General features: G+C 47.7%; 2 protein-coding genes across 3 annotated transcripts; both read right to left on the reverse strand.

The window, feature by feature from the left end:
• Positions 1-1,261: 1,261 nt before the first annotated feature.
• NRAS (NRAS proto-oncogene, GTPase) lies at positions 1,262-7,769 on the reverse strand. Its single transcript, XM_065038781.1, has 5 exons — positions 7,573-7,769; positions 6,588-6,766; positions 5,986-6,145; positions 5,059-5,182; positions 1,262-4,629 (listed from the first exon to the last, which is right to left on the reverse strand). Exons 1-4 carry the CDS (start codon positions 7,681-7,683, stop codon positions 5,063-5,065), a joined length of 570 nt encoding a protein of 189 aa, XP_064894853.1. The 5' UTR covers positions 7,684-7,769; the 3' UTR covers positions 1,262-4,629; positions 5,059-5,062.
• Positions 7,770-7,829: 60 nt separating this feature from the next.
• Positions 7,830-22,196, reverse strand: CSDE1 (cold shock domain containing E1). 2 transcript variants are annotated; one of them, XM_065038778.1, is made up of 20 exons: positions 22,044-22,196; positions 19,212-19,639; positions 17,277-17,475; positions 17,053-17,162; positions 16,656-16,748; positions 16,026-16,123; positions 15,456-15,537; positions 14,990-15,118; positions 14,700-14,825; positions 13,984-14,196; positions 13,513-13,653; positions 13,267-13,425; positions 12,684-12,791; positions 12,339-12,514; positions 11,918-12,030; positions 11,109-11,228; positions 10,707-10,885; positions 9,871-10,034; positions 9,594-9,726; positions 7,830-9,080 (listed from the first exon to the last, which is right to left on the reverse strand). In XM_065038778.1, the coding sequence occupies exons 3-20, from the start codon at positions 17,473-17,475 to the stop codon at positions 9,033-9,035; spliced, it is 2,391 nt and encodes a 796-aa protein (XP_064894850.1). In that variant the 5' UTR covers positions 19,212-19,639; positions 22,044-22,196; the 3' UTR covers positions 7,830-9,032. The 2 variants fall into 2 exon arrangements, with proteins under 2 accessions (XP_064894850.1, XP_064894851.1); XM_065038779.1 differs by lacking the exon at positions 16,656-16,748.
• Between the last annotated feature and the right edge of the window lie 1,193 nt (positions 22,197-23,389).

Genomic DNA, 23,389 nt, shown 5'->3' on the forward strand with positions numbered 1-23,389 from the left:
GTGTGATGTGCTCAACCCCAGAACGTGCTGGTGACAACTCAGAAATTCTCCAGAATTCCGGGACTTTTAGCCCCACTTCCCAGATATTCCCCAGGAACACGTTATGAATTGATTTCCCCCAACACCACGCAGAGATGCAGCCAATGTTTGGTCTCCTCTTTCACACTGAGCGCAGTCTGCAGTTTGGGAATTCATCTTGTTCTTACTCATTCCCCACATTGCATTATTATTCAACTATTTCGTTTAAGATCAATAAAAACTGGTTCCTGCTTGTTTGCTCTCCCACAGGGCCTATATCTGCCCTTAACCTTTCTGGATATATCAACATAAGCTTGGGATTCACATCTGAAACCAAAAATAACCTTTAGGGTGCAGAGGTCATCTTCCTCGAGAAGCCTCTTGATCCTCCAGCTTTCTAAATCGCAGGATCAACTTAGTTGGGTTCATGATAGAAATATGAGTAAAGCCTGGGTATGCTGTGCTAAAGTTAGACCCACAGCTCTTCAAATTGAAGAACCAAATACAAACAAGCCATCTTCCCACTCTCAGCTGGCAAAACATGCCAGGAATGCGGCAGCTTTGGTTATTTAGCAGGATCTTCCCCCAGTTCGCTCATATTCCAAGTCTCTTCTCCCAGCTGCTGCAGCTACGCTGAGCAAGGAGGTTTATACCTGTTACCAGGAGCCTGTTCTTATGTTCCTCACACAGAAACCAGGTTGGACCCTGGGTTCCCATCACAACATCTTCAAGAAACACGTGTAAAACACGCTCACTGTGCGGTCCGACACAATTACTGCAGGAAAGCCAACCGGGAGGGATTTCACAAGACTGAATTAAGCAACTTGAAAGCCTACCAGAGCATGATTTGGACACACCAATAACTTCATGGCTGATTTCACTCTGGGAATGTTGAGTAAAGAACCTTCTCCTCCCCCTTTCTTTGCATTAGGAGCATCCTTCCCAAGGGCAAAGGCAGCAGAGATACTACGAGGGTCCCCAGTGCAAATATAGGGACTCAACATCGACGCGAGATGCGTGAGACGGGCACAGATTGGTGAAACGATTAAAACGGGACTGTGGAACGAGCCCGTGGGGTGGCTCGAGCCACTCCGGCCGCTTGTTCACGCTACAGCGAACATCCACGATACAGCTGCTCGTGTCACGTTGCACAAGTGACGATGTGAGCGATGGAGATCCCGCGCGGTTACCAGCGTTGTGCGAGCCGGCCGTGCATCCCGCGCCCACAGCACCACCGCAAACAACCAAAGAATTCAGAGTTTATTCTTTAAAAAAGTTATTTAAGAAGCAGAATAATTTACTTCAATTCAAACCAAGAGAGATGCGTTATTGAAAGCAAATAATTATACAAAGTAACAACAAATTAGCCCTTGGATAAAATGTCCGGATCCCAACAGTTCCTACCACCCTGGAGGTTACAGACAAACAGGAAAGCTTGGGGAGTAAAGCAGGACCACGTATGGGCTGAGAACGTAATTCAGACTTCCACAAATCTCCGTCCCCCCGTAGGCCTGAAGCTGCTGGATATTCAATTCTAAGTCATTAAACTGCTTGAAAAGTGACGATGGTTTCAGTGTCGTGGGTACCGTCCAAACTCTGACTGATGACAACGAGAACAAAACCTGAGCGCTGTTGTTTGAACAAGATCGTGGAGTGGGGACAACAACCGCAACGAGCCACAGGGTTATACGATCCCTAACCAGCTGTTCTTGGTAATAACACAAACGTTTCAGTTATTGGCACCTGTAATTTGTGAACAAGAGCGTTATCTTTTTAAATATCTTACCTCCATGTTGCTTATGCTCGATCCTCCCAGTTGGGATAGTAAAGTCAGCTTGACACTAACACTGCGTCGTCCTGTTAGTTCTAAATAACAACATTCGGGTTAAATCTACAAAACCACCTTTTCCAGGGACCTGTCTTGTGCAAAAACTTCTGTGCTTATATTCTGAATGATTCTCCCAAAAGTTCCTGGGGTTTTGTCCCTCCACTCTCAGCCACCACCAAAATCAGGGTTCTCTTATTTAGATATAACTATACAGAGAGTGGAAACAAAGTACAACCACTTACTTCATGCCCATGACTAACACAACACCCTGATTTTGTATCACACCTAAAATAACGCAGATGGGAGCACCACTGGGGTAGGTCGGCTCTGCAGAATCCTCAGAACTGATGCAGCCTCCTCTGAGTTACCAAGGATTTACGTATTCCGAAAGGGAACACTGAAGAGCAGGTGCATTTTCCAGCGCCCACACAATGCTGAGAACTCACAGCTCTTGGAGTTACAGCCGACATGTTTTAACAACCAGAGCACGCCGTGCACCGTAGAGAATTATGATGATGAACCTCCACCCAAAATAATCTTCCATACCTGACCACACGGCCTTCAAACATGGAACGGCACAGGCTTCCCGTGGCCACGGGCCATCTGCTCCCAACTCGGCAATCCCGGAGGACGAGGTCTCACCGTTCACACAACGTTACAAACTCCACATTATTGTTTTTCCCAAACGCTGAGCCCGTGTGACCAGACCCGTGTCCCAACAGCTGTTTTCCACCTGTAGTTTTACTAAGCGGACAGCAGCGTCACTCGTCCTTAGAAGCAGAGTCACCTCGTGCCACAGAACGCGGTCACAAATAACTTCTCTTCTTGCACCAATAAAACGCCGTTCGCTGATTCCAGACGCGACGCTCGCACTGATGGTAACTGTCAGATCATCTTCAAACGTTCTCGAGTGCTCTCCAAACGCTGCCCCACCACTGTGTTTGTTGCTGGAATACCATGTTTTATGTAAAAATATTGTATTTTTCATTTTTACCAGTGTCACATCAGTCAAGGGTAAAATAAACTGCAAAAAGTACTTAGAAGGATTATCGGGGATAAAGAAAATGTGATGCAGGTTGATTCCTCTTCATACTAAGAAGAGAATTAAGATGAAACATTACAAGGAACAATTTCTTCTCTCGGTATTCACCGATTTCTAATTTCTATTTGAGATGGAGCGCTCCAAATGAAGACGTGTGAACCCGACGCCATCAAACCGAATTGCCATTTCTCTGCCGGTGCTGGCGGGTGGCGACTGAACTCGCTCGTTCCTCTTCCACCCAACGGGAACCAGGAACCGGGTTTTGCTGCGGGACAGAGGCCGAGCACACAGAGCAGAACCAGGAGCAGCAGCACCAGGGAAGGGTTCGGCATTCCAAGGAACACTGGGAGGTTTTGCAACAGCGACCGCGCTTTTACATCCCAATGATACGAGGTGACAACGCTTTGTTCTAGGAAGGACTTGCGCAGCTTGTGCAATAGTTCTCTCGTGCTTTGGGGCTGTTAGAACAAGCCCAGAATTCCCATCAGCACAAACACCTGCACAGTCATCGCAGCGCTCGCTCCCTCCCTCGTTTTGCAAGGATGCCGCAATCAGAACAGTTTTCTGTTCCAGCTCGTCGCCTTCGCCCCTCGGGCTGGACACGCCAAGTCCGTGACAACCACCACACCGAATACAGCGAACCCAGAAGCCCACACTCCCCCCGACAAGGAGACTTCAAGCACATTCTACAGAGAGATGGTTTAAAAAGACTGGTGGTAAAAAAATAACTCAGAATGAAATAATCTGCAAGTTACAGGCAGAGCTGAGTAACGGCTGTCCCAACTAACTAACCTCCAGTTATTAGATTAACTAGCAAGAAGCTGCCTGGAAATGTTGGCAGTTAATGTTAAAAATGAACAGCTGACTAATTTGGTCCAATCCCAAAGAGATCTGAATGCTGCAGAAAAACAATATAGAATATAAACAGTTCCACCTACAAAGAAAGTGAAAAGCAGAGGCCGTACGTCCCCTCCCTCGGTGAAGAGTCTTCCGAGCGCCTGCTGGACCTTCCAGCCCCCAGAGCCCTGGGTCCGCGTCCCCCTGGGCAGAGGGATCCCCCACACACGACCACGAGCTCCCGAGAAATTCCAGTCCTGGGGTTTCCTCACCACAGGGAACAGAGGGCAACTTCCGATCTTCTCAGCAAACAGGCACTTAAGTTAGGAAGGATATCTCTGTTTTATTACAGAAAAGGATCAGTTAAGCGGAGCTCCTGGCACAAAGGAGATGTTGTAAATATTCTGTGCGAGCGCACAGGGAGCAGAGACCGATCTGCCACGCGACAGGAGCGTTCGTGGTGGCAAAACCATCTGTGATGTTACCTGCCAAGCAACGGTTAGTGTCACTCCTCCGCCAGCACCGCAAACCAGAATCCAACAGGAAGGGGACAAACAGCACTTCTAGCTTTTACTCTAGAGGTCAAGTGTCATCTTTTTCACAGCGTTTAGTCTCTATAGTTCACTTTTCTTGCGACTGGTTTTCTCCTTGAGCAAACCCAGGTAACACAGTGAGAGAAGAATCCCAGTACGTCACAGACGCGGCTGCTCCGTTAGCTGAGCAAGGAGGTAGATGCCATAGATGTTCTCTTCAGATGGAGCACAGCAAACGACCTTGTGCTAATGAACTGGTACCAAGATTCTGGTCGCTGGCACCAGAGCGCTGCCGGGCATCAGCGCGAGACGCAGCACGGCAGCACCGAGACTCGTCCAGCAGCTACATCTGAACCGCGCGTTCCTGGCATCTGGAACAGAAAAGCATCTCCAGTGATCGGCTGATCGCCAGCAAAGAGCGACTGCAGCATCGTACACGCTCCTTTTCTAGTTCAAGTGTTCCTCGTGTACAAGATAAGAAATTACGCGCTCTACAAGCAGTCAGAATGGGTTCCCAAAGGCAGGAGACACTGACAGGATGATACACAAACCCACAGCGTTACCGGGTCAGTGGCTGCAGCCAAAGTTTGCTGCAAAGAAAATTTGCCTTGCTATCTACTTAGAGAAAAAATGAAACGTTTGTAAAAGTAATTCATTGTAGGATCTAACCCGGGGTATCAGCGGCTTGTACAATAGGGGAAAAAGCCCGCCTGCAGCTGCCAGTATTTCTAAGCCACGCGTATCAACAACTGAAGGACATACAGACAAGAAGCCAACAAAAAGTGTGAACTCCAGCTCACCTCATCACATCACAACGCAAGACAGCCCCATGCAGCCTTGATTCCCGTCTTCGTTGCTGTTGAGCTTTTTCATCCGGTACTGCCGAATCTCTCTCACCAGTGTGTAAAAAGCATCTTCCACGCCCTGAACGCAAAGGAAAAGTAAAGTATTTTGTTTCCTGAAGCTTTTATGATCCCTGTTCTTTCCATCACAGAATCCCCTAGTGTACTAGAAAGACACACTCGTACAGAACGAGCAGCACCCGACTTACCCATAGCTCATAAGGGGAAGAAACCAGCGCTTATGGCCAAAACTCTCCACGTGCACTCTTAACTCTCCCCCTGAGGCAAACACACACCCAGGGTCGCAGCCGGTAAAAGAAACAAGGCAAGACAAAGGAAAGAGAAACAAGCTACTGCTCGACTCATCACCTCTGGGTTACAATTCTGACAATTTTCTGGCTACTGCTTATAAAATTGCACCTTTTCTGCTTCATTCCACAGCAACACAGGTAGAACACGGGCTGATAGGACAGAGCCACATTGTCAACGCAGCTCAGGAAAAGTCCGTTAGTCCACTCTAGGAAATTATTTCTGTAAATATAATCTTATAATTGGCTGTATTTAAAACAAGCAGAAAACCGAGCAGGTGTGGGGTGACGCAGCGCGCAGCCTGACCTGCTCAGCCAGAGCAGATGAAGCTCTTTTCTTCTTACAAACATGACCCTCTCGAAGGAAAATCAATACAATCCGAAGCAATTTGTGTACTGGCCTAGTCCAGTGATAAAACCAGAACTCAAGCTAAGAGCTGGGAAATCAAAAGCTAAAGGCTGCAAAAGGATTAAATAACACTTGCTCCTGTAGATAAGAAAAAGAACTACCTGGGAAAACGTGAGAGCGTTCTGCGTTTACACACAGGAGGTCAGGCCAGGAACGGGAGCGTCTTACCTGTCTGGTTTTAGCAGACGTCTCTATGAAGGGGATTCCGTAGCTTTTTGCTAATTCTTGAGCCTGTTTTGTGTCTACTGTTCTCGTGGGCAAATCACACTTATTCCCAACCAGCACCATGGGCACGTCATCTGAATCTTTCACTCTCTTGATCTGTTCTCTTTAAAAAGACAAAGAAAAAAGAAAGTCAGGAGCTATCTTCTAAATGTAAGAGCTGGTTTAGCTGAGTGTTCAACAGCCTCGCGCTACAAAAATGTGTATTAAAACGGGGCAGGACCTCAGGGGTTCTAACCTACAGCACTATGTCTGATAACTTTGTATGCTCCATGTTCTAGTTCGTGCATAACCTCGCTCTGATGTGTGTTTGCCTTCCTACCCGTTTTCTTAGAGATCGTGTACTGCACGCTCTAAATATCATTAGATTAACACAACAACCCAGGTAACCATCCTATTCTCGACTGCCTCAAAACATATCCACAGAGAAGCTTGAAAACCTTTCTGAAATAAGCGCAGATTTAATATTTGTCTGTTATTTAGACCTCGCCAAGTCTAATAGCAAATAGCTCTGATGCTTTTCTTAGCAGTACAGAGCTGGGTTGTACCTGTAAAGGTTGATATCGGCGAACGATTTGCTGTTGTTAATGGCGAAGACGCAGAGGAATCCCTCGCCGGTCCTCATGTACTGGTCGCGCATGGCGCTGTACTCCTCCTGCCCCGCCGTGTCCAGGATGTCCAGCAGACACGTCTCCCCATCGATCACAACCTGCTTCCTGTACGAGTCCTGCGCGGCACACAGGTGAGGATCAGAGCCGAGAAAAGCATCGCAGCGCTCCTTTTCACATCGGGGTTGTTAAAGAAAGGTGAGTTTACAGAGTCACAGAGTGTCAGGGGTTGAAGGGACCTGGAAAGCTCATCCAGTGCAATCCCCCCATGGAGCAGGAACACCCAGATGAGGTTACACAGGAAGGTGTCCAGGCGGGTTGGAATGTCTGCACAGAAGGAGACTCCACAACCCCCTGGGCAGCCTGGGCCAGGCTCTGACACCCTCACCGGGAACAAGTTTCTTCTCATATTCAGGTGGAACCTCCTGTGTTCCAGTTTGAACCCATTGCCCCTTGTCCTGTCACTGGTTGTCACCAGAAGAGCCTGGCTCCATCCTCCTGACACTCACCCTTTATATATTCACAACCATTAATGAGGTCAATTGTGCCCCCTCTTTTCACATCAGGGGTTATTAAGGAAAAATCAAAGTGATAATGAACTAGAGGAGTGTGGTTCAGAAGAGCTTTTCTTGGCCCCCTCCCCAGTGAGAAAACACAAGTATATAGAAACAACAGTATTTATAACATTGGGCTGAGCCTCCTCAACTTTTCTCACACACTAAGTAAACCTCGTTCTTCATAAAAATAAACAGTAAGTAGCAAATAGAAAGAACCCATTACAAGCGGCGCCGTGACTGGACCCGCACCCCGCGGGGCCTCCCCCGCCCCCGCCCCCCCCCCGCGCTCGGACCTCGCACCGGCTCGCCCCCCGCCCCGCCCCGGTGGCTCCACGCGCCGCCGCGGGGGCCGGGGCCGCCCCGCTCACCTCGATGGTGGGGTCGTACTCGTCCACGAAGTGGTTCTGGATGAGCTGGATGGTGAGCGCGCTCTTCCCGACGCCGCCGGCTCCGACCACCACCAGCTTGTACTCGGTCATGGCCGCCCCGGGCCCGCCCGCCCAACGCGGAACACCCTGCCCGCGCTTCCGGCTTCCGCCGTGACGCCACCACGCGCCGCCGCTTCCGAACACGTGACGCAAAGAGACGCGCCCGCACGGAGTCGTTAATTATTATTATTATTAACTTTTTTTTCAAAATCAGTAAAACTTTATTCTATTTCCATTCTTTGCCATTAACAGAAAAAAAAAACCTGGAGAAAGCAATGTTTGTTTTACAAAGATAATGCATCTCCCAGAGAAGAAATAACCCTAAATTGAGAATAGAGGTCACATGGAAACCAAAAAAAATAATCCAACCAAAATAAAAATAAACCAAACCCAAAAGCCCCAGACCTGCCCTCTATTCGAGAAGAACTCCTGATCGTTTTGGTTAAAGTAATACTTAGACCAATCATCCCGTTTTCTCGCTTGATAAAGTGTGACGGGGAAACGGGGGAGGGAACAAAATGAAATAGAGCACACAGACATCAACTATTTCACCTCGATGAGTCTCGATACAGCTATGGAAGCCTAAGAGTTTATTCTCTTACAGTACACGGGGTGCCGGCTGCAAAAAAGAGAAAAAAAAGGATTCACTTCAGGCACAACTTGTTTCGTTTTAAATGTAAATCAGTAAAAGAAAGGGGGTGGAGAAGCTGCAGTGTTCTAAGCAGCGGGTTTGTGCATTGTTTTCAATATATTTAAGTTACCACACGGATGGCACACCTCAGCCTTAGGAAATTCTGCACTGCGCCTGTTTCCAGCGCTACAACAATTCAGTCTACCCCGGGAAGAGACGCTCCTTGAGCTCTGCGCTTCGCTGGCTGAAGGGCTCGAGGCAAATGAAACCTGGAAAGGGGGTAAGGTTTGGCCACCGACTTCATTTTGTGTAAGGTTGGGGTTGTTCCGCCCTCGGGGTGCGGGCGGGAGGAGCCGCCGCGTCCGCGGGGAAGGACACAACGCGACTGAGCGCTAAGGCAAAGTAACACCCGGCCAAAGGAACAGCGACAAAGCAAAGACACCGAGTGCAGAATTCCGTAAGGGCTGCCAGCGCAGAGCTGTCTAGAACGTTTACTCACGTAGGCAATGGAGGTTTTGCAGTTACCGGTTGCGTTAAATGCACCATTCAAAACAAGCTTCTAAAATGTGATACTATAAGGCGCCACCTTAAGTTCTCCAGAATGCAACTGTGCATAATTTTTAAAATGGTTTCATAAATTTATTTTAAACATAACATGAGAAGATGTTAAAACCGGTGTAATAGCTTCGTAGAATTTGGAGGAAGGGATGAATTGGGAGCTATTCGGTACCCTCCACCGGCCGCACCGCTCCGCCCGCCGGCTCGGGGATCAGTCTATAACACCGGCTTGACGGATCTTTCTCTCCGCACCAAATCCCTGCAAGGAAAACAAAACCTTTTAGCTCCAGCATCGCGCGTTGAAGGAAACCCGTTGTGTTCCGGGCAAGGACGGCAGCAGCACGTTTCTAGTTTGCCACATTTGGCTTGGGAAGCAGCGACTCCAACAAAACAGGTTCTGGGAGTTGCTCTTTGTAGTCCCAGACTCCACTTTTACTCCTCCTGCTCACCAAGCGGTGGCAGAACCTCCTGTGAAAGCCAAGCTCAGATAAAGGGACTGCACTCACTGTCACCGAGGAGGGGAGCGGGAGGTTTATAAAAGCAATAACAAACCAAGAGAAGCCGTTATGGGCGAGAACACAGCAAGCAGTTCATTCTTATACACTGTGTGCTCTTCCGAAACCACAATAATAATCTTACCTCCCACAGCCCGTGACGGAACGAAAGCAGACACATTTCAAACAGCTCAGGCTTCCAACAGAGGAAGCAACGTTACGTGACCCCAATTAAAACACAAACTGCAGCTATTCCGCAAGCTCGTCCCCTTACGTACCTTTGAGTTATCCGGTCCCCTGGGCTGACGAACTACTATTAGACGAGGAGCGTTGGCATCATCCAGATTAATGCTCTTTAAACGATTAACGAGTCTATCGGGACGCGGAGCAGCAACAGCCTTGGCGCCTTCGCTGTAACCGAGTCAAACACAGAACACCGTGACTTCCAAGGGACTGCTGTCGACTACCTAATTACCAGCCACTTTCCCCGTTAGCTGCACTGTGGCTGTAGACAACACTGTGCCCGATTAAATCACTTCAACTGTGAATCCTCACCAGACACGCCACACGTTACAGGCACTGCATTTTCCTGTGCGCTGGTTCAGGATCACCGAGAACTCCACTTCATCCCCAGCCTGGAGCTCCACGCCGTCCTGAACTTCTTTGACATGGAAGAAGAGCTTTTTGCTGTCGCCCACTTCATAGTTAATGAAACCAAACTGAAAACCAACACATCGCAAGGTTATTTCCTTCCTTTTCATCCAAACAGATGTAATGACTTATTCATTACTGCAGCTCAACAGAAAGAGTACAAACTGGTTTTTGGTCTGTCACTGGTATAAAAGATCAGTTACTTCCATCTACTGTTTTGCTCATGTATAAACCAGCAAAACTCAGCTAAGCTCTCCACAAATGACTAGAGCTTAGTGCAGCAGAAAGGCTATAAAACCAGAACGCATCCACAGCACCTCATTTTCTAACCACTCTGAGATGCAACTCACCAGCCTCCCCGCTTCAGGTGGGCTGTGATCCCGACTGCCTAAGGCTGTGAAGCTTCAGAGTATGTGCAGTTTTGTTTCTTTGTTTTAAACACATTTTTAAACACCCCGTTCTGCAGAAACCAGTTGGAGCTCTTTCTAGACATCTCAAAAACAGCTCTGCAGAATCTATCACAGCCAGAACCGCTGCCCAGTTGTACAGATGTCTCAGCGCCAACCCAAGTACTGAGTTCTCGTCCCATCGCACAGGCTGCGCAAACCGGCGCCTGGGTTACACAAACCAATCACAAATCCATTTGTGCGCAACAAGCTTCAGATTCGAGTGCTGCGGTGTGTTCTCGTCTGCTCTACGCCAAGTTACTGCGTCTCGTCTTCGCCGCAGCGGCCGCTCACCTGGTCCTTCACGCACTCCACGGTGGCCCTGCGGAACGGCGTGATGTTCACAGCCATCGTCTGCCCGTTCTGACCAAGAACGCAGAGCTGAAACTTCACCGTCTCTCCCTTTTGCAGGCAGTCGCCTTTGTTTGCCATTCCGACAATCCCAAACGGATACACCTCTCCCTTCATCTCTCCTAGAGGAAAAGGACAAGACAGAATTCACAAGAGTCCTTTCTTACCCGAGGGCACTTAGAATTTATTCACAATGTTAGAAATGACACTCTTAGCTTAGTCGTATGAACATAGTCTGTAGTGTGAATATAATCCTCAACGCCTCTATTTACAGTTTATTAAACTTTTACACTTTTCGTGCACTTGAAAGAGGAACGCGTGTAATTTAAAAGCAACAAATCTTACCATCCTCCATGACTTCAATCATGCCCTGGTATTCAGTTTGTGTGGGATCTACACTCCGTAAAGGACGAATTACTTTACCGGAGTAAACGGTTGGATCAGCTTCTTCGGTGATACCATTCACTGAAGAGAAACAGACAGTGCAACAACAGGATGCTCTGGTCATACTTTGTGTTAAAAAGAATTCATAATTGATTCGGATTGAGAATAGCTTGCACTGCATGGCACCTCAGGTAGCTCTGTCGCCCACTAAAACTGGAACAGCTTTAACATCAGTAACTACAGCTTTTCTAATCAACGCTACACCAGCAGTTCAAACACAGAAGCAGAAAAATTAGTTCTTCATGAAACCAGAGGCCATGGAACTTGAAAAGCAAATCAAAGTGCTTTATTTCTCCTCCACTGCATTCCCATTCCTCGCTCACTTCCATCAGTCACATTTAACTAAGTACTTTTTGCCCCTTAATAACACCATCCGCATTCCTCCTGCAACTCTTCTGTGAGATCCAGCACAACTGGTGCAGTTACTAATTGGGCTTGTTCTGCTACTTGGTCTAGAGCTCTTTACAAGCCTCAGCTGAAGGGGACAGAGCACAGCGAAGGTGCAAACGTCGCTGCTGCCCCCAGGACGGTGCGCCTGCACTCGCCTGTTCTCTGGAAACACAGGTAACAGCTTTCAGGAAACCAATGACCACCACATTAAACATCATCCTCATGGTCTAAGATCCAACTGGACATAGATTATTAACAAACTTCATCTGTTAGCACCTGCCAAGAGCCTTGTAAACAGAAAATACGCAGCACAGTCTTACCTGCATGTGTTTTGTTCACCTTTTCTGCACTAACTTTGTTTCCTTTGCCTTTTGACAAGCTGTATTCAACAGTGTCTCCAAGTTCCAGGCTATCAATATCACCACAGTATTCGCTACGGGAACAGAATGATGTACAATTTCCCTTTAGTTGCATGACAACAGTGATGCGCATCCGACATTTACATCAGCCGATCAGAAACCACTTCACCAGCTCAGCACCTCGCACTTCCCAGAAATCCTCACTCAAGACAGTGAAGCATTTCAAACATACAACACAACTCTATTTCTTGGCCTGGATTCAGAGGCACAGGACACCAAGGTTGCTGAGTTCAAATGGGTTTAACAGCCAACTCTACTGAACTCCACTTCCCGCAAACAAACAGCCCGCAACAAACAAACAAATAACAACACTGCCATTCACCTGTAGTGGAAAAAGATCTCCTTATCGTGATTAGCTGTTTCGATAAATCCAAAGTTATCTTTCAGGGCTGCCACGTATCCCAAAAGCCTCTTAGAGCTGTAATTGCGTCCCAGCATCCTGACAGAAACAGCTGTTTGCAGACCAGTTCTCTTCACTTCACAGACACTGAACTCGACCTGTTGGACAGGAGTTTGTCAATCCCAGAGAAAACCCAAACAGAGCGTGACCACCACCAAAAAAAACCCAGGAAAAAAGGTCCTGAGAAGGAGAATAAACACAGTAACAAGGCAAAAAGAAGCTCACATCTCCCAAAGCATTTCCCAATGGTATACTTAGTTATATTGCCTTATCTCCTATCTGGGGGTTAGCAGATCCTTCCACATCCTTGGCCTGGTAAGGAATGGTCAGTTTAACTCCACAGTCATCATAAACAATTATTCCATCTTCAGCTTCCTACAAACAAAACAGCAGAATTCAGCAACCCTTATTTGTAAGCAAACGAGTTTACTACGTAGAATGCAAGCACTGCTCAGTAACTGGTGAAAAACACAAAGCAATAACCTCTGAGTAAGCTTTCAGTTATATTAGACAGTATTTTTAAAGAAAGTATCACCAGCATCTCCCGTTAAGTATGTATCAGAAATGTAGTTATTCTGGCATGGTTTAAAACAGCATGACAAAAAAATCCCAGCGGTTCTCCTCTAGCTGTAGGAAGTTAATTTTGCATCTTGCGTAACAGGAGGTAGAAAGAAGCTTCCCATCAAGGTATGGGAAATTATCCTCAACCACATGATCATTAACGATGCTTTCCTAACCTTGTTTCACACAAGTTAGTTTTCACTGGGTGCTGAATTACGGATATTAAGGAAGCGGCCTCAGTGTCCAACACCAGGAGCACAGAACAGGGACTTCACAAGAGCAGAATTACCTTCTCTTTGCCTTTATTTGGGCTAGTGGCTTTGGCTGGAGTGGCTTCTTTGTCTATAGTGCCCACAAAACGGTGGTCTGACTGGGTGTGGAAAGAAACCGTGCCCTTTGGAAGTTTTTTAATCCTTATAGCATGATTTCTTTGGGCAGACAACATATCCTGAAAAACAAGATCGACCAGATTTTAGCCCGACTGCACTAATTTCCTTAAAAACTAAGATTTCGTAAAGATACGAATCTCACTTACAGGAACGACAGTGAACTCTACTTCATCAGAAATATGGAGTTGATTTCCATCCATTATTTCACTGAAGTGAAAGAACATGCGAGCATCCCGGTCCACACATTTAATGAAGCCAAAGCCATCTCTCATCGCCGCAATCACACCCTGAGGGTCGACAAACGGGCAGTTAGTTTTACTACTAGTACACGATGTCTGCCTGTGGAGTACGTAATAATCTGAACATAAGGCCTGAATCCTACAACAATAGCTCTTGGTTCATGCAACGTGCTTCCTTGCAATCTATAGTGCTGGTTTTTTGTATGTGATAGAATGCAGCTCTTTCCCGTCCTCCTGCTGGACCCTCAAAGATCGGCCAAAACCCACAAAATAGAGAATCTGCACACAGAAGCCTGCTCTGAATATTAAGACAAACGCCGCATGTTTTACTTTCATTTCCCCTCAATAATTAAAAACTTTAAAAAAATAGATACTTGCCATTTCTCTAGTTTCATTGGTAAACTGGAAAGTATTGGGGAGAACCTCAATATTGGTAGCTCGTTCCAGTTTGTCACGTCTGTCCGTTGAAATATTGAAACGAACATGGTCGCTTTCCAGCAGGGTCACCTTGGATTTTGTGTCTTTGTCTCCAAAGGGAAGTTCTTTAGGAATCACAAAGTCCACTTTGATGCGGCCAGGTAACGGATCGCTCTAGCGGACAGGAAACCCAACAGGAGTCAGTTCAACCCAAACAACAACACAGACTCCCCTAAAATCTTCATGGATGTGCTCACATACACCCCTTCCGCAACGCCAAATGTTAAAGGTCCGGTTACCCCTCTGTCAAAAACCTCCTTAACTGTCCACGCTCACAGGAATCCTTAGACCAGGCTTATTCCAGCAAATATTTTCTCCCCTTCTCCCGATGCTTTTGCCTTAAAGATACAACCTAAGCTCACAAAATTCAATGGAAGTATTCAAAATGTTAAAGAAAACGCGTGTAGTACCACCCCCAATCCTCACTCTACAACCTCTAGGAAGACTGAACACTATGACTGTGACCAGCGCCTGGTACAGGTGACACACAAGCTTATTCCCTCCCCCGGTGCAGTTCTTACCCAGCAGACTGTTACAGGGAAAAGGGAATATTTGTACTGTTTGACTAAAATTCAATACAACTTTTCACGTATACTTCGATAAATACTGAAATTCACCTGGTTTTTGCTGGGTACTTTTGGAATTACTTTGGTTACAGTTCCTTCAAAATGTTCAATGCTGATATCTTCAAAAATGACAGTTCCTTGAGGCAGCAGTCTAACATCTGTTGCAACTTCTTTACCCTAAAAGCACAAAACCCAGTGAAATATGCAGGAGAGGTAACGTAGCAGCCATTTCCCACTGAGCCTCCTCCCCCCTTCTCTTTCCAAGGGAATCTGAGCAAACAGACAGCTGTCCCGTTATGCTCTAGGATCTGTCTTCCTTTTTTCACTGGATTTCATCTTACATTTCTGTCTTTGATTGTAAACTCCACATCATCACCAGGCTGTAAGGCTTCTAGGTCACCTTTAAATTCACTATAGTGAAAGAATATCTCCTTCACGACATCACCCCTCTCAATAAATCCAAAGGCTTCCTAAGAACAGAACAAAGCATTTAATAAATTGCCTATTCTCTTAACATACCACAGCAAAATTGTACATGTTCTATCAAACACAACGGACCACGACATACCAGTATAGCAGACGTGAGTGCACACAGCTAACAGACTACCACAAGAAATATATACACAGAAATAAATGGGACTTAGTTAAGAATATTAGTATCAAAAATCAGATGTTTAAATCATTTCAACCAGATTACACCCACAGCTCCAAACCGCTCTTAATGCCCTAAATATATTACTTGTAACAGCACTTTTCAAAACAGCATTTTGTTTTCAAATGAAACATTAAGGCTAAAGCATCACTTACTTTCATGGCACAGACTACTCCTTGACAGCGGGCTTGTTTCTTTTTTAATAGCATAATGTTACGAGCACTTACAGCACCAGTACTAGAGGGGAAAAAACCAGAGCAAACCTGAAACAACTCAGAAGTGGAGCAGAAGTTCAGATTCCACGTCAAAATGTCATTTCAGTTCTAGAACAGGCACGAATTACAGAATCAGAATCCCAGAGTGTCAGGGGTTGGAAGGGCCCTGGAAAGCTCATCCAGTGCAATCCCCCCATGGAGCAGGAACACCCAGATGAGGTTACACAGGAAGGTGTCCAGGCGGGTTGGAATGTCTGCAGAGAAGGAGACTCCACAACCCCCTGGGCAGCCTGGGCCAGGCTCTGCCACCCTCCTGCTTATTCCCCGTGCTGCACGCATTGCTGTGCAGGCATTTCAGAGAGCGAGCTGAGCACACCCATTTCACCCCAGGGGTCTGGGAGGCCTCCCAGCCTTCATCAACTCCAGAGTGCTGCCCCACTGGTGCAAGCCCAGCTACCACCCCATCAATTACTGATTGACTATTAGAAGTGTGTGGTAATACCAACTTACTGTTTGTTTGTATCAATTATGAAGTTGATTTTGTCCCCTGTTTCCAGCTGTACATTTCCTTCAACATCCTCTGGGGTGTAAGTCAGGTAAAATACTTCCTGCAAATTAACATTGACTAGTATTAGCCGATTTGCAGAATGGTTATTTCAAAGACAGACTAACAGTTTTGTTCAATAACTAGGTGCTATTAAAGAAATTAATTTAGCGGGAAAATCAAAGATACTCAAACGTGGCATGCAAACCCATTCTTTTTTCCATTGTGCTGTTTGGATGCGACTGTAATAAGCAACTTAAATCGAAAGGTTCGTCCCTGACCATCTCTAAACGTCCAGTGCCGAACTTCAAAAGTTCAAGATAAGGATATGTGAACATTACATAACCCAGCTTTATTAAGTTTTAAAAGAGCAAAACAACTATTCGGCTCTATAGAAAGTTCTTCACAAATGTAAGCAAGCAAGCTGTCAAATTAACATTTCTGTTTGTAGTACTCATTACCTAAGCATGCTTTTTTTTGCCAAGAACTACAGTTCTTAGCAGTGGCAACTGTCTACATTAAAATGTGTCATTTTTTTGCTCATAGATCACAGCGATGGATCAGTGAAGAGTTCAAGTAAAATACAGAAGCTTTACCCCATTACGTTCGTAGCAAACACTCCCTGTTGGACTCTGACCCGGGGCAGCTGGAGATTTACTCTCTAAATTGTGAGGAACAGCGCACACAACCTACCGGTCAGAAAAAAACAGAATCCATTGCTAGTCATTTCAGGAGCAGCATTGTTGAACACAAAACGAATCCCAGTACCCTCTACCGTACAGAGGGATGCACTTCAGTGGAACTCAACAGCAGCTCTCGATGCTAAGAACTGTTTGTAGCTAAGAGCTCAAGCTGAATCTCTGCATTTCTACCAAAACAACACAGTCCAGTGTGACTGAATACTGTATGTAATTAACATGCACGCTAATTAACCTAGCCTCTGTGCTGGAGTAAAGGATGGCAATCACACATATATAGAAAACAGACACTAACTTGTCCATTTATTCGTTCTTCAGGTAATATTTCTGGCTTTATCTTCACCAATTTAATAGCAATGGGTTTTCCAGTTCGGCGATCAGAAGACACTTCAAACTCAACATCATCTACAAGACAATTAAACACGATAAAGGTGTCACAGAGCTCTGTTTGGGTGGTGGCACCTCTTCAGTGTCACTGGTCCTCACGCAGCCAAACGGCTCTAACGGTTGCGGAATTACCTCCTACTTTGAGCTCCTGTAAGTTGCCGTTGTACTGGGAACAGTGGAAGAACAGTCTGGCTTGCCGTTCTGAACACTGGATGAATCCATACGAGGTCAGCAGTTTTTCTATAACCCCCGTCTCACGCAGCGCTGCCGAAGTACCGTTGGGGTACCCGTTGTGTCCATTGTTGTGGAGCAGGTTTGGATCAAAGCTCATCTGTTTAAAAACCACACACTCAAAATAAGTTTCTTTTCTCCATGCTGACATAACAGAATAACAAACACAAAGCTTGTGGAAGTTATTGCAACAAACAAATTCTAACCATTTTTAAAATAGAGAAACACCAAAATAGCCAAGCTTTTGCAAAACAATAATCCCTGAAATGTAGACAGAGAACATATTTATAGACAGAAATACAACACTGAAATAAACCTTGCTTAGATAAAAACCAACGTCTGACCTTCATAAGTATTGTACCTCAAAGTACTCCCACAGCCACTATTTCACAACAGAAACTGAAAATACACATTTTGTGAGTCATTTACAAACTGGCCACTTGACATCCCAGACACAAGGTGGCTGGGATAGTGTTAATTTTCTTGCCAGTAGCTGGTACAGTGCTGTGTTTCGGAGTTCGGATGAGAATAACACTGATAACACGCTGATGTTTTAGTTGTTGCTAAGCAGTCAAGGACTTTCCCAGCTTCTCACACTGTGCCAGACGCACAGCAGCCAGGAGGGGACACAGCCGGGACAGTTGACCCAAATTGGCCAAAGGGACGTTCTACACCATGTGCCGTCACACTCACTGAAGATTTTGGGGGAACCAGGCCGGGGGAACCACTGCTCAGGGACAGGCTGAGCACTGACCGCTGCCTGGTAACCAACTGCACTGTGCGTCACTTGTTTTGCACATTCTTTTATCATCATTGTTATTTTCTCTCCCTTCTTTGTTGTGTTAGATTGTCTTTATCTCAATGCAGCTGCTTTCATGGTTTTTCTTCCCTCCATTCTCCCTCCTGTCCCACTGCAGGGGAGCGAACGGCCGCATGGTGCTTAGTTGCTGGCTGGGGTTAAATCACGACACAAGACAGACACCCCTGCCAGAGACATTAACTAACACACTACTAAAGGCACATCAGATACAGAAAATGGCAAAAATCTACCTAAAAAGCAAGCTTGGAATAGGCTATTTAAGGATTAGAAAAACCACACTGCTGTAATCCTTTGCTCAAAGACAACCATTGCATGACAACATTTGAGCTGCTTGAGTTTCAAGGAGTGTTAGTACTATAACACTAAGAACTCAGCATCAACCATCTGAACCCTGACAACTGAAGTTAAACCCAAGATACACTCCTCAGGGTGGCACTAAAATCTGCTGCAGAAAGATACGTGATAACATCAGCCGTCTTTCCACACGCTCATCCTATTCTCGCACTGTTCAAACATAATGTTATAACAGAGCGTAACAAAAATCAAACACAACGTCCACTTAGACGTATCACCAGGAGCATTGTCATAGAACTATAAGAAACTTCTAATAATAGGCTACAACCTATTAATGTACAAACAAGACTTGCTTGGACCTACTATATCATGGTTATATACTGGAGCATGACTCCCTGTGCTGCCCAGCACCAACAGTGAAAGCCCTGGGGTAAAGAAAAACCCTGTGCAATAAGATTTGAAGACGACTAAACAGAAGTTATCTGAAAAAAACAAGGGACTGGAACCACAATGCTACCATTACTAGAAGACAAAATCATCAATAACCAGCTCTCCAGGGTTATAGGGATTGCTAAACAGAACCACATTGCAGGTAATACTAATTCATCATACTACTGCTAAACCAACAGCAAAGAACTGCTAGAAAAGACTTAAAATTACACCCTTCTGTTGACAACTTATTTCCTATTAAGTGTAGACATATATACAAGACATGCACCAACCTCGCAGTGATATTCAAATATTGCACTTTCAGTAGTATTAGCCGATTCTTCTGTTTCAGCACAAGTTTCTAAGGATGAAGACTGCTATTATTAAAAAAAAAAGAAATAGAAAAAGAGAGAAAGAGAGCAAGAAAAAGGAGAGCAAGAGAACGTGATCTATCAAGCTAATAGAGAATTTAAGCGCTGCTGCCCTGGGCAGTTTCAATACAGCACTGGAGAAAACAAAGACTACTAGCAGCGTCGGGACGTGCTCTTGTGAAGCTGTTGAGTAGGCACAAACTTCTTGTTTCAGATCAAGCCTTGTATCTTCAGCGTAGGTTTCCTCTTCTTTGGTCTTGAGTTGTTGTTACGATGTGGTAGATTCTTTTCCTGATCTGAACTTGAAGCAGCAGTTTCAGGTGGTAAATTCTGTTCTGTTCCACTTCATACTGGAGAAAGGGAAGAGACACACTAAGTTATCAATTACTTTAAAAAACCAGATGTCAGTCCTAGGTGTTCCCACAAACAGACACATCCCTTCTGCCTCAATACCGCATGTTTGATCCGCACTAGGAAAGGCTGTTCTAGAGATGCACCGGACATTCCCATTTTCAGTTTTGTTTTCCAAACACACTACCTCACAGTACTTCCAATTTTGAACTCTCTAGATGCATTTCAGGAAATGTCCCAGTGTGTACAATTAAACCAGCAACTTCATTGTGATGAACAGCAGTATCATTTAATGTAAGACTTAATTCTGCTATCAATAACTTCATACAGGTGCTGTTTCATAATTCAGTTAATAGGTGCTCACACACACCTCCAGAGCAGCAACAGGCTGTATGTGTGGGAGCTGCAAACTCTGTATCACAGGAACTGCACCGAGACACTTGGAGTCTTTTGATCCATGTACTTCTCTCTCAACTGATTAGACTAATATTATAGAAATCCAACTTGCATCATATTGCATTTCTCATTTTTCTGGGCATCAAATATATGACATTTTCATAGAATAATCAAAACACCTTTTCTGCCCAAAGATGACTAAAGAGAATTTTGTCAGGTAAGGGGATAAGCCATAAGCTTTTCCCTCAAAAGCTGGTTCAATCTGACAACTAGTTATTTTAAAAAATGGGGTTGTCAAGCAAGCATAACTCAAGTCTCAAATTCTTTACTTTTTAATTCAGCTACTATAAATACTCCAAATGGTAAACACCCCGAGCAGCTGCCCAGCCCCCCCGGGCTCTGCATTCGGACATTTCCAGCTGAAAGGATTAATGAAGAGCCAGGGAGGAGCTGGGCAGGACCTGCTTTGAGGTCTTTCAGGTGCAGATTTTTCCAGGAAGACACAAGTAGAAACCACCTGTACATCCTGACAGCAGAACAGGCCGGGTTACAAATGCTGGTTACTTTGGCGTTTTCTTCACAAAAACAGGTAATTGCAAGAACACACGTTTTACCGGATTAGAACACCTCCTTCCAGAAACAGCCACCTCTTACAGGTCTATCAAATTGAATAAAGATAAAAGCTTTGTATGTTCAGGATGCATAACATAGCTACTGGATACTCGGAGATAAAGATATTCCTTATGTTTTCGATGAATATTGGAAAGCAGCGCTGAACACCAGCCCCTGCGCACCCCAACCCACCCACAACAGCTGCCAACAGTCACCGGGTTACTTTTACATTAAAAAAAACAAAAAAAGGTAAATCTGCAGGGGAAAAAAACAAGTTAAAGAACTTCCAAGGACATATGCAAAGCCATATATACATACGGAATAATTTTTTTAAATAATCATAAAGACAAAAGTCTATTTTCATTTAATAGGCGTGGAGCTCGGGGCAGAGCGCTGTGCTTGTTACTGACACAAACGACAGAAAATGGGCCGCAGCCCGCTGGAGCCTCGTCGCGGCCCTTCGGGAGGGCCCGGCGGCCCCGCCACCCCCCGGCGCGGCCCCTCCGGCGGCCGCCGCTCCCCGCGCTGCAGCAAGATGGAGGCGGCGGAGCGGAGCGGAGCGGAGCCGGGGGCGGCGCCAGCAGCGCCCGGCCGGGCCTGCCCGAGCGCGGCCTACGCGGTGACAGCGCAAAGGCAGCGAAGGGGCCGCGGCCCGGCCGAGGGGAAGGGCAGGCCCGGCGGAGGGAGGGGCCGCCCCGCCGCCGCCCTCCCCGAACACAAAGGGGGGCGATGGCGGCCGCTCCCCCACACACAAAGAGATGGGGGCCCGGGCTCCGCGCCGGGCGGGGCCGCGCGCAGGGCACGCCGGGAGCCGCGGTCCGCGCCGCCCCCCCCCCCCAGCGGCCGCAAACGCCCCGTCCCCAGGAGCCCCAGCGCCGGGACCCCACCCGCGGCCTGCCGGGACCCGTAGTCCCCTCAGCGCCGCCCCCAGCCGGCCCGACGCCCGCCGGCCTGTCGGCCCCGGCAGGCCCCGCAGGCCGCTGGGCCGCGCAGCACGGCGGGAAGGCGAGTTCCAGCCCGGCCGCGGCCCCGCCTCCGCGGCGGGGCGGAACTGCAGCCCCCAGGAGCCCCGGCGGCCGGGCGCCTGCCCGCGGGACGCCGGGACGCGTAGTGCGCACGCCGACACGGCCCAGCGACTCGCGGCCGCCGGTAACTCCATCCCCGGGAGCGGCGGCCTCGCAGGCAGGCGCCCGCCCTCCCCCCTCCCCAGCCGCCGCTCTCCGCGGGGTTCCAGGCGGCTTCACCCCGCGGCGACGAGAGACAAACGGGAGGCGGCCCCTGAGGCGCCCTCAACCTCTTGCGCCGACTCTCGGGGGCCCCAGTGATCCCCTCAGTGGCGCGGGCGCCTTCTGGGCAGGGCCGGAGCCGCCGGAGCCCGCGGCCGGTCGTACTCACCCCAACAGCTCAGCGCCCCCGCTCCAGCGCCGCCATGAGCAGCACGGCACAGCACGTAGGAATAAATCCCGGCCTCTCGCGAGAGCGCCGGGGCGGAGCCGCGCATGCGCCCGGCCCAGCACGGCGGCCTCGTGCTGCGCATGCGCGGCTGGCAACCGGCCCGCGCGCGGCGGGCTCCGAGCGGGAAGCGGCGCGAGGGATGGGGCGGCATGGCGGCTGCGGGGGGAGCAGCGGAGAACCACAGAATGGTTCGGGTTGGAGGGACCTCCCAGCTCCCCATCCCACCCCTGCCATGAGCAGGGACATCTTCACCAGCTCAGGGTGCTCAGAGCCCCGTCCAGCCTGGCCTGGGATGGCTCCAGGGATGGTTCATCCACCACCTCTCTGGGAACCTGGGCCAGGCTCTCACCACCCTCAGGGCAACAATTTCTTCCTCATGTCCAGCCTGAATTTCACAGAATGTCCGGGGTTGAAGGGCCCTGGAAAGCTCATCCAGTGCAATCCCCCCATGGAGCAGGAACACCCAGATGAGGTTACACAGGAAGGTGTCCAGGCGGGTTGGAATGTCTGCACAGAAGGAGACTCCACAACCCCCCTGGGCAGCCTGGGCCAGGCTCTGCCACCCTCACCAGGAACAAGTTTCTTCTCAAATTTAAGTGGAACCTCCTGTGTTCCAGTTTGCACCCATTGCCCCTTGTCCTGTCACTGGTTGTCACCAGAAGAGCCTGGCTCCATCCTCCTGACACTCACCCTTTCCATATTGATCCCCAGGAATGAGTCCCCCCTCAGTCTCCTCTTGTCCAGCTCCAGAGCCCCAGCTCCCTCAGCCTTTCCTCACACGGGAGATGCTCCACTCCCATCACCCCTTGTCCTATTGCAATAAGCCCTTGCTCAAAAGTCTGTCCTCATTTTTCTTATTGGCCCCTTTTAAGTCCAGAAAGGCCACACTAAGGTCTCCCTGGCGCTTCTCTTCTCAGCTGAACACCCCAGCTCTCCGCCTGTCCCCCAGCAGAGCTGTTCCAGCCCGGATCACCTCAGTGGCCCAAAGGGAACAGGTAACGGCAGCTCTGCCAGTTCCAGGGGGCGCTGGCTCCTCGGCACGGGGAAGGCAGAGCCTGCATTTCAAGGAGCGTTTTCAGCCCTGAAGCTTCAGTCTGGTTTTCAACGTGCACTGAGCAAGCTCGGAAAAGGCCGGGCAACCCGTAAGAACCGTATACAGTCAGACTTTTCCACTCCCTGATTCCACACTTACAGATCCAAAACAGGCCAGTGGCAAATGAAATGTAGTTACACTTCCCCTGCTAATTAAGGCCTTCGACTAATGAATAATAAACTCATTACTCAAA

This window comes from Columba livia, chromosome 22 (assembly GCF_036013475.1).
Source record: "Columba livia isolate bColLiv1 breed racing homer chromosome 22, bColLiv1.pat.W.v2, whole genome shotgun sequence".
NCBI lineage: Eukaryota > Metazoa > Chordata > Aves > Columbiformes > Columbidae > Columba > Columba livia.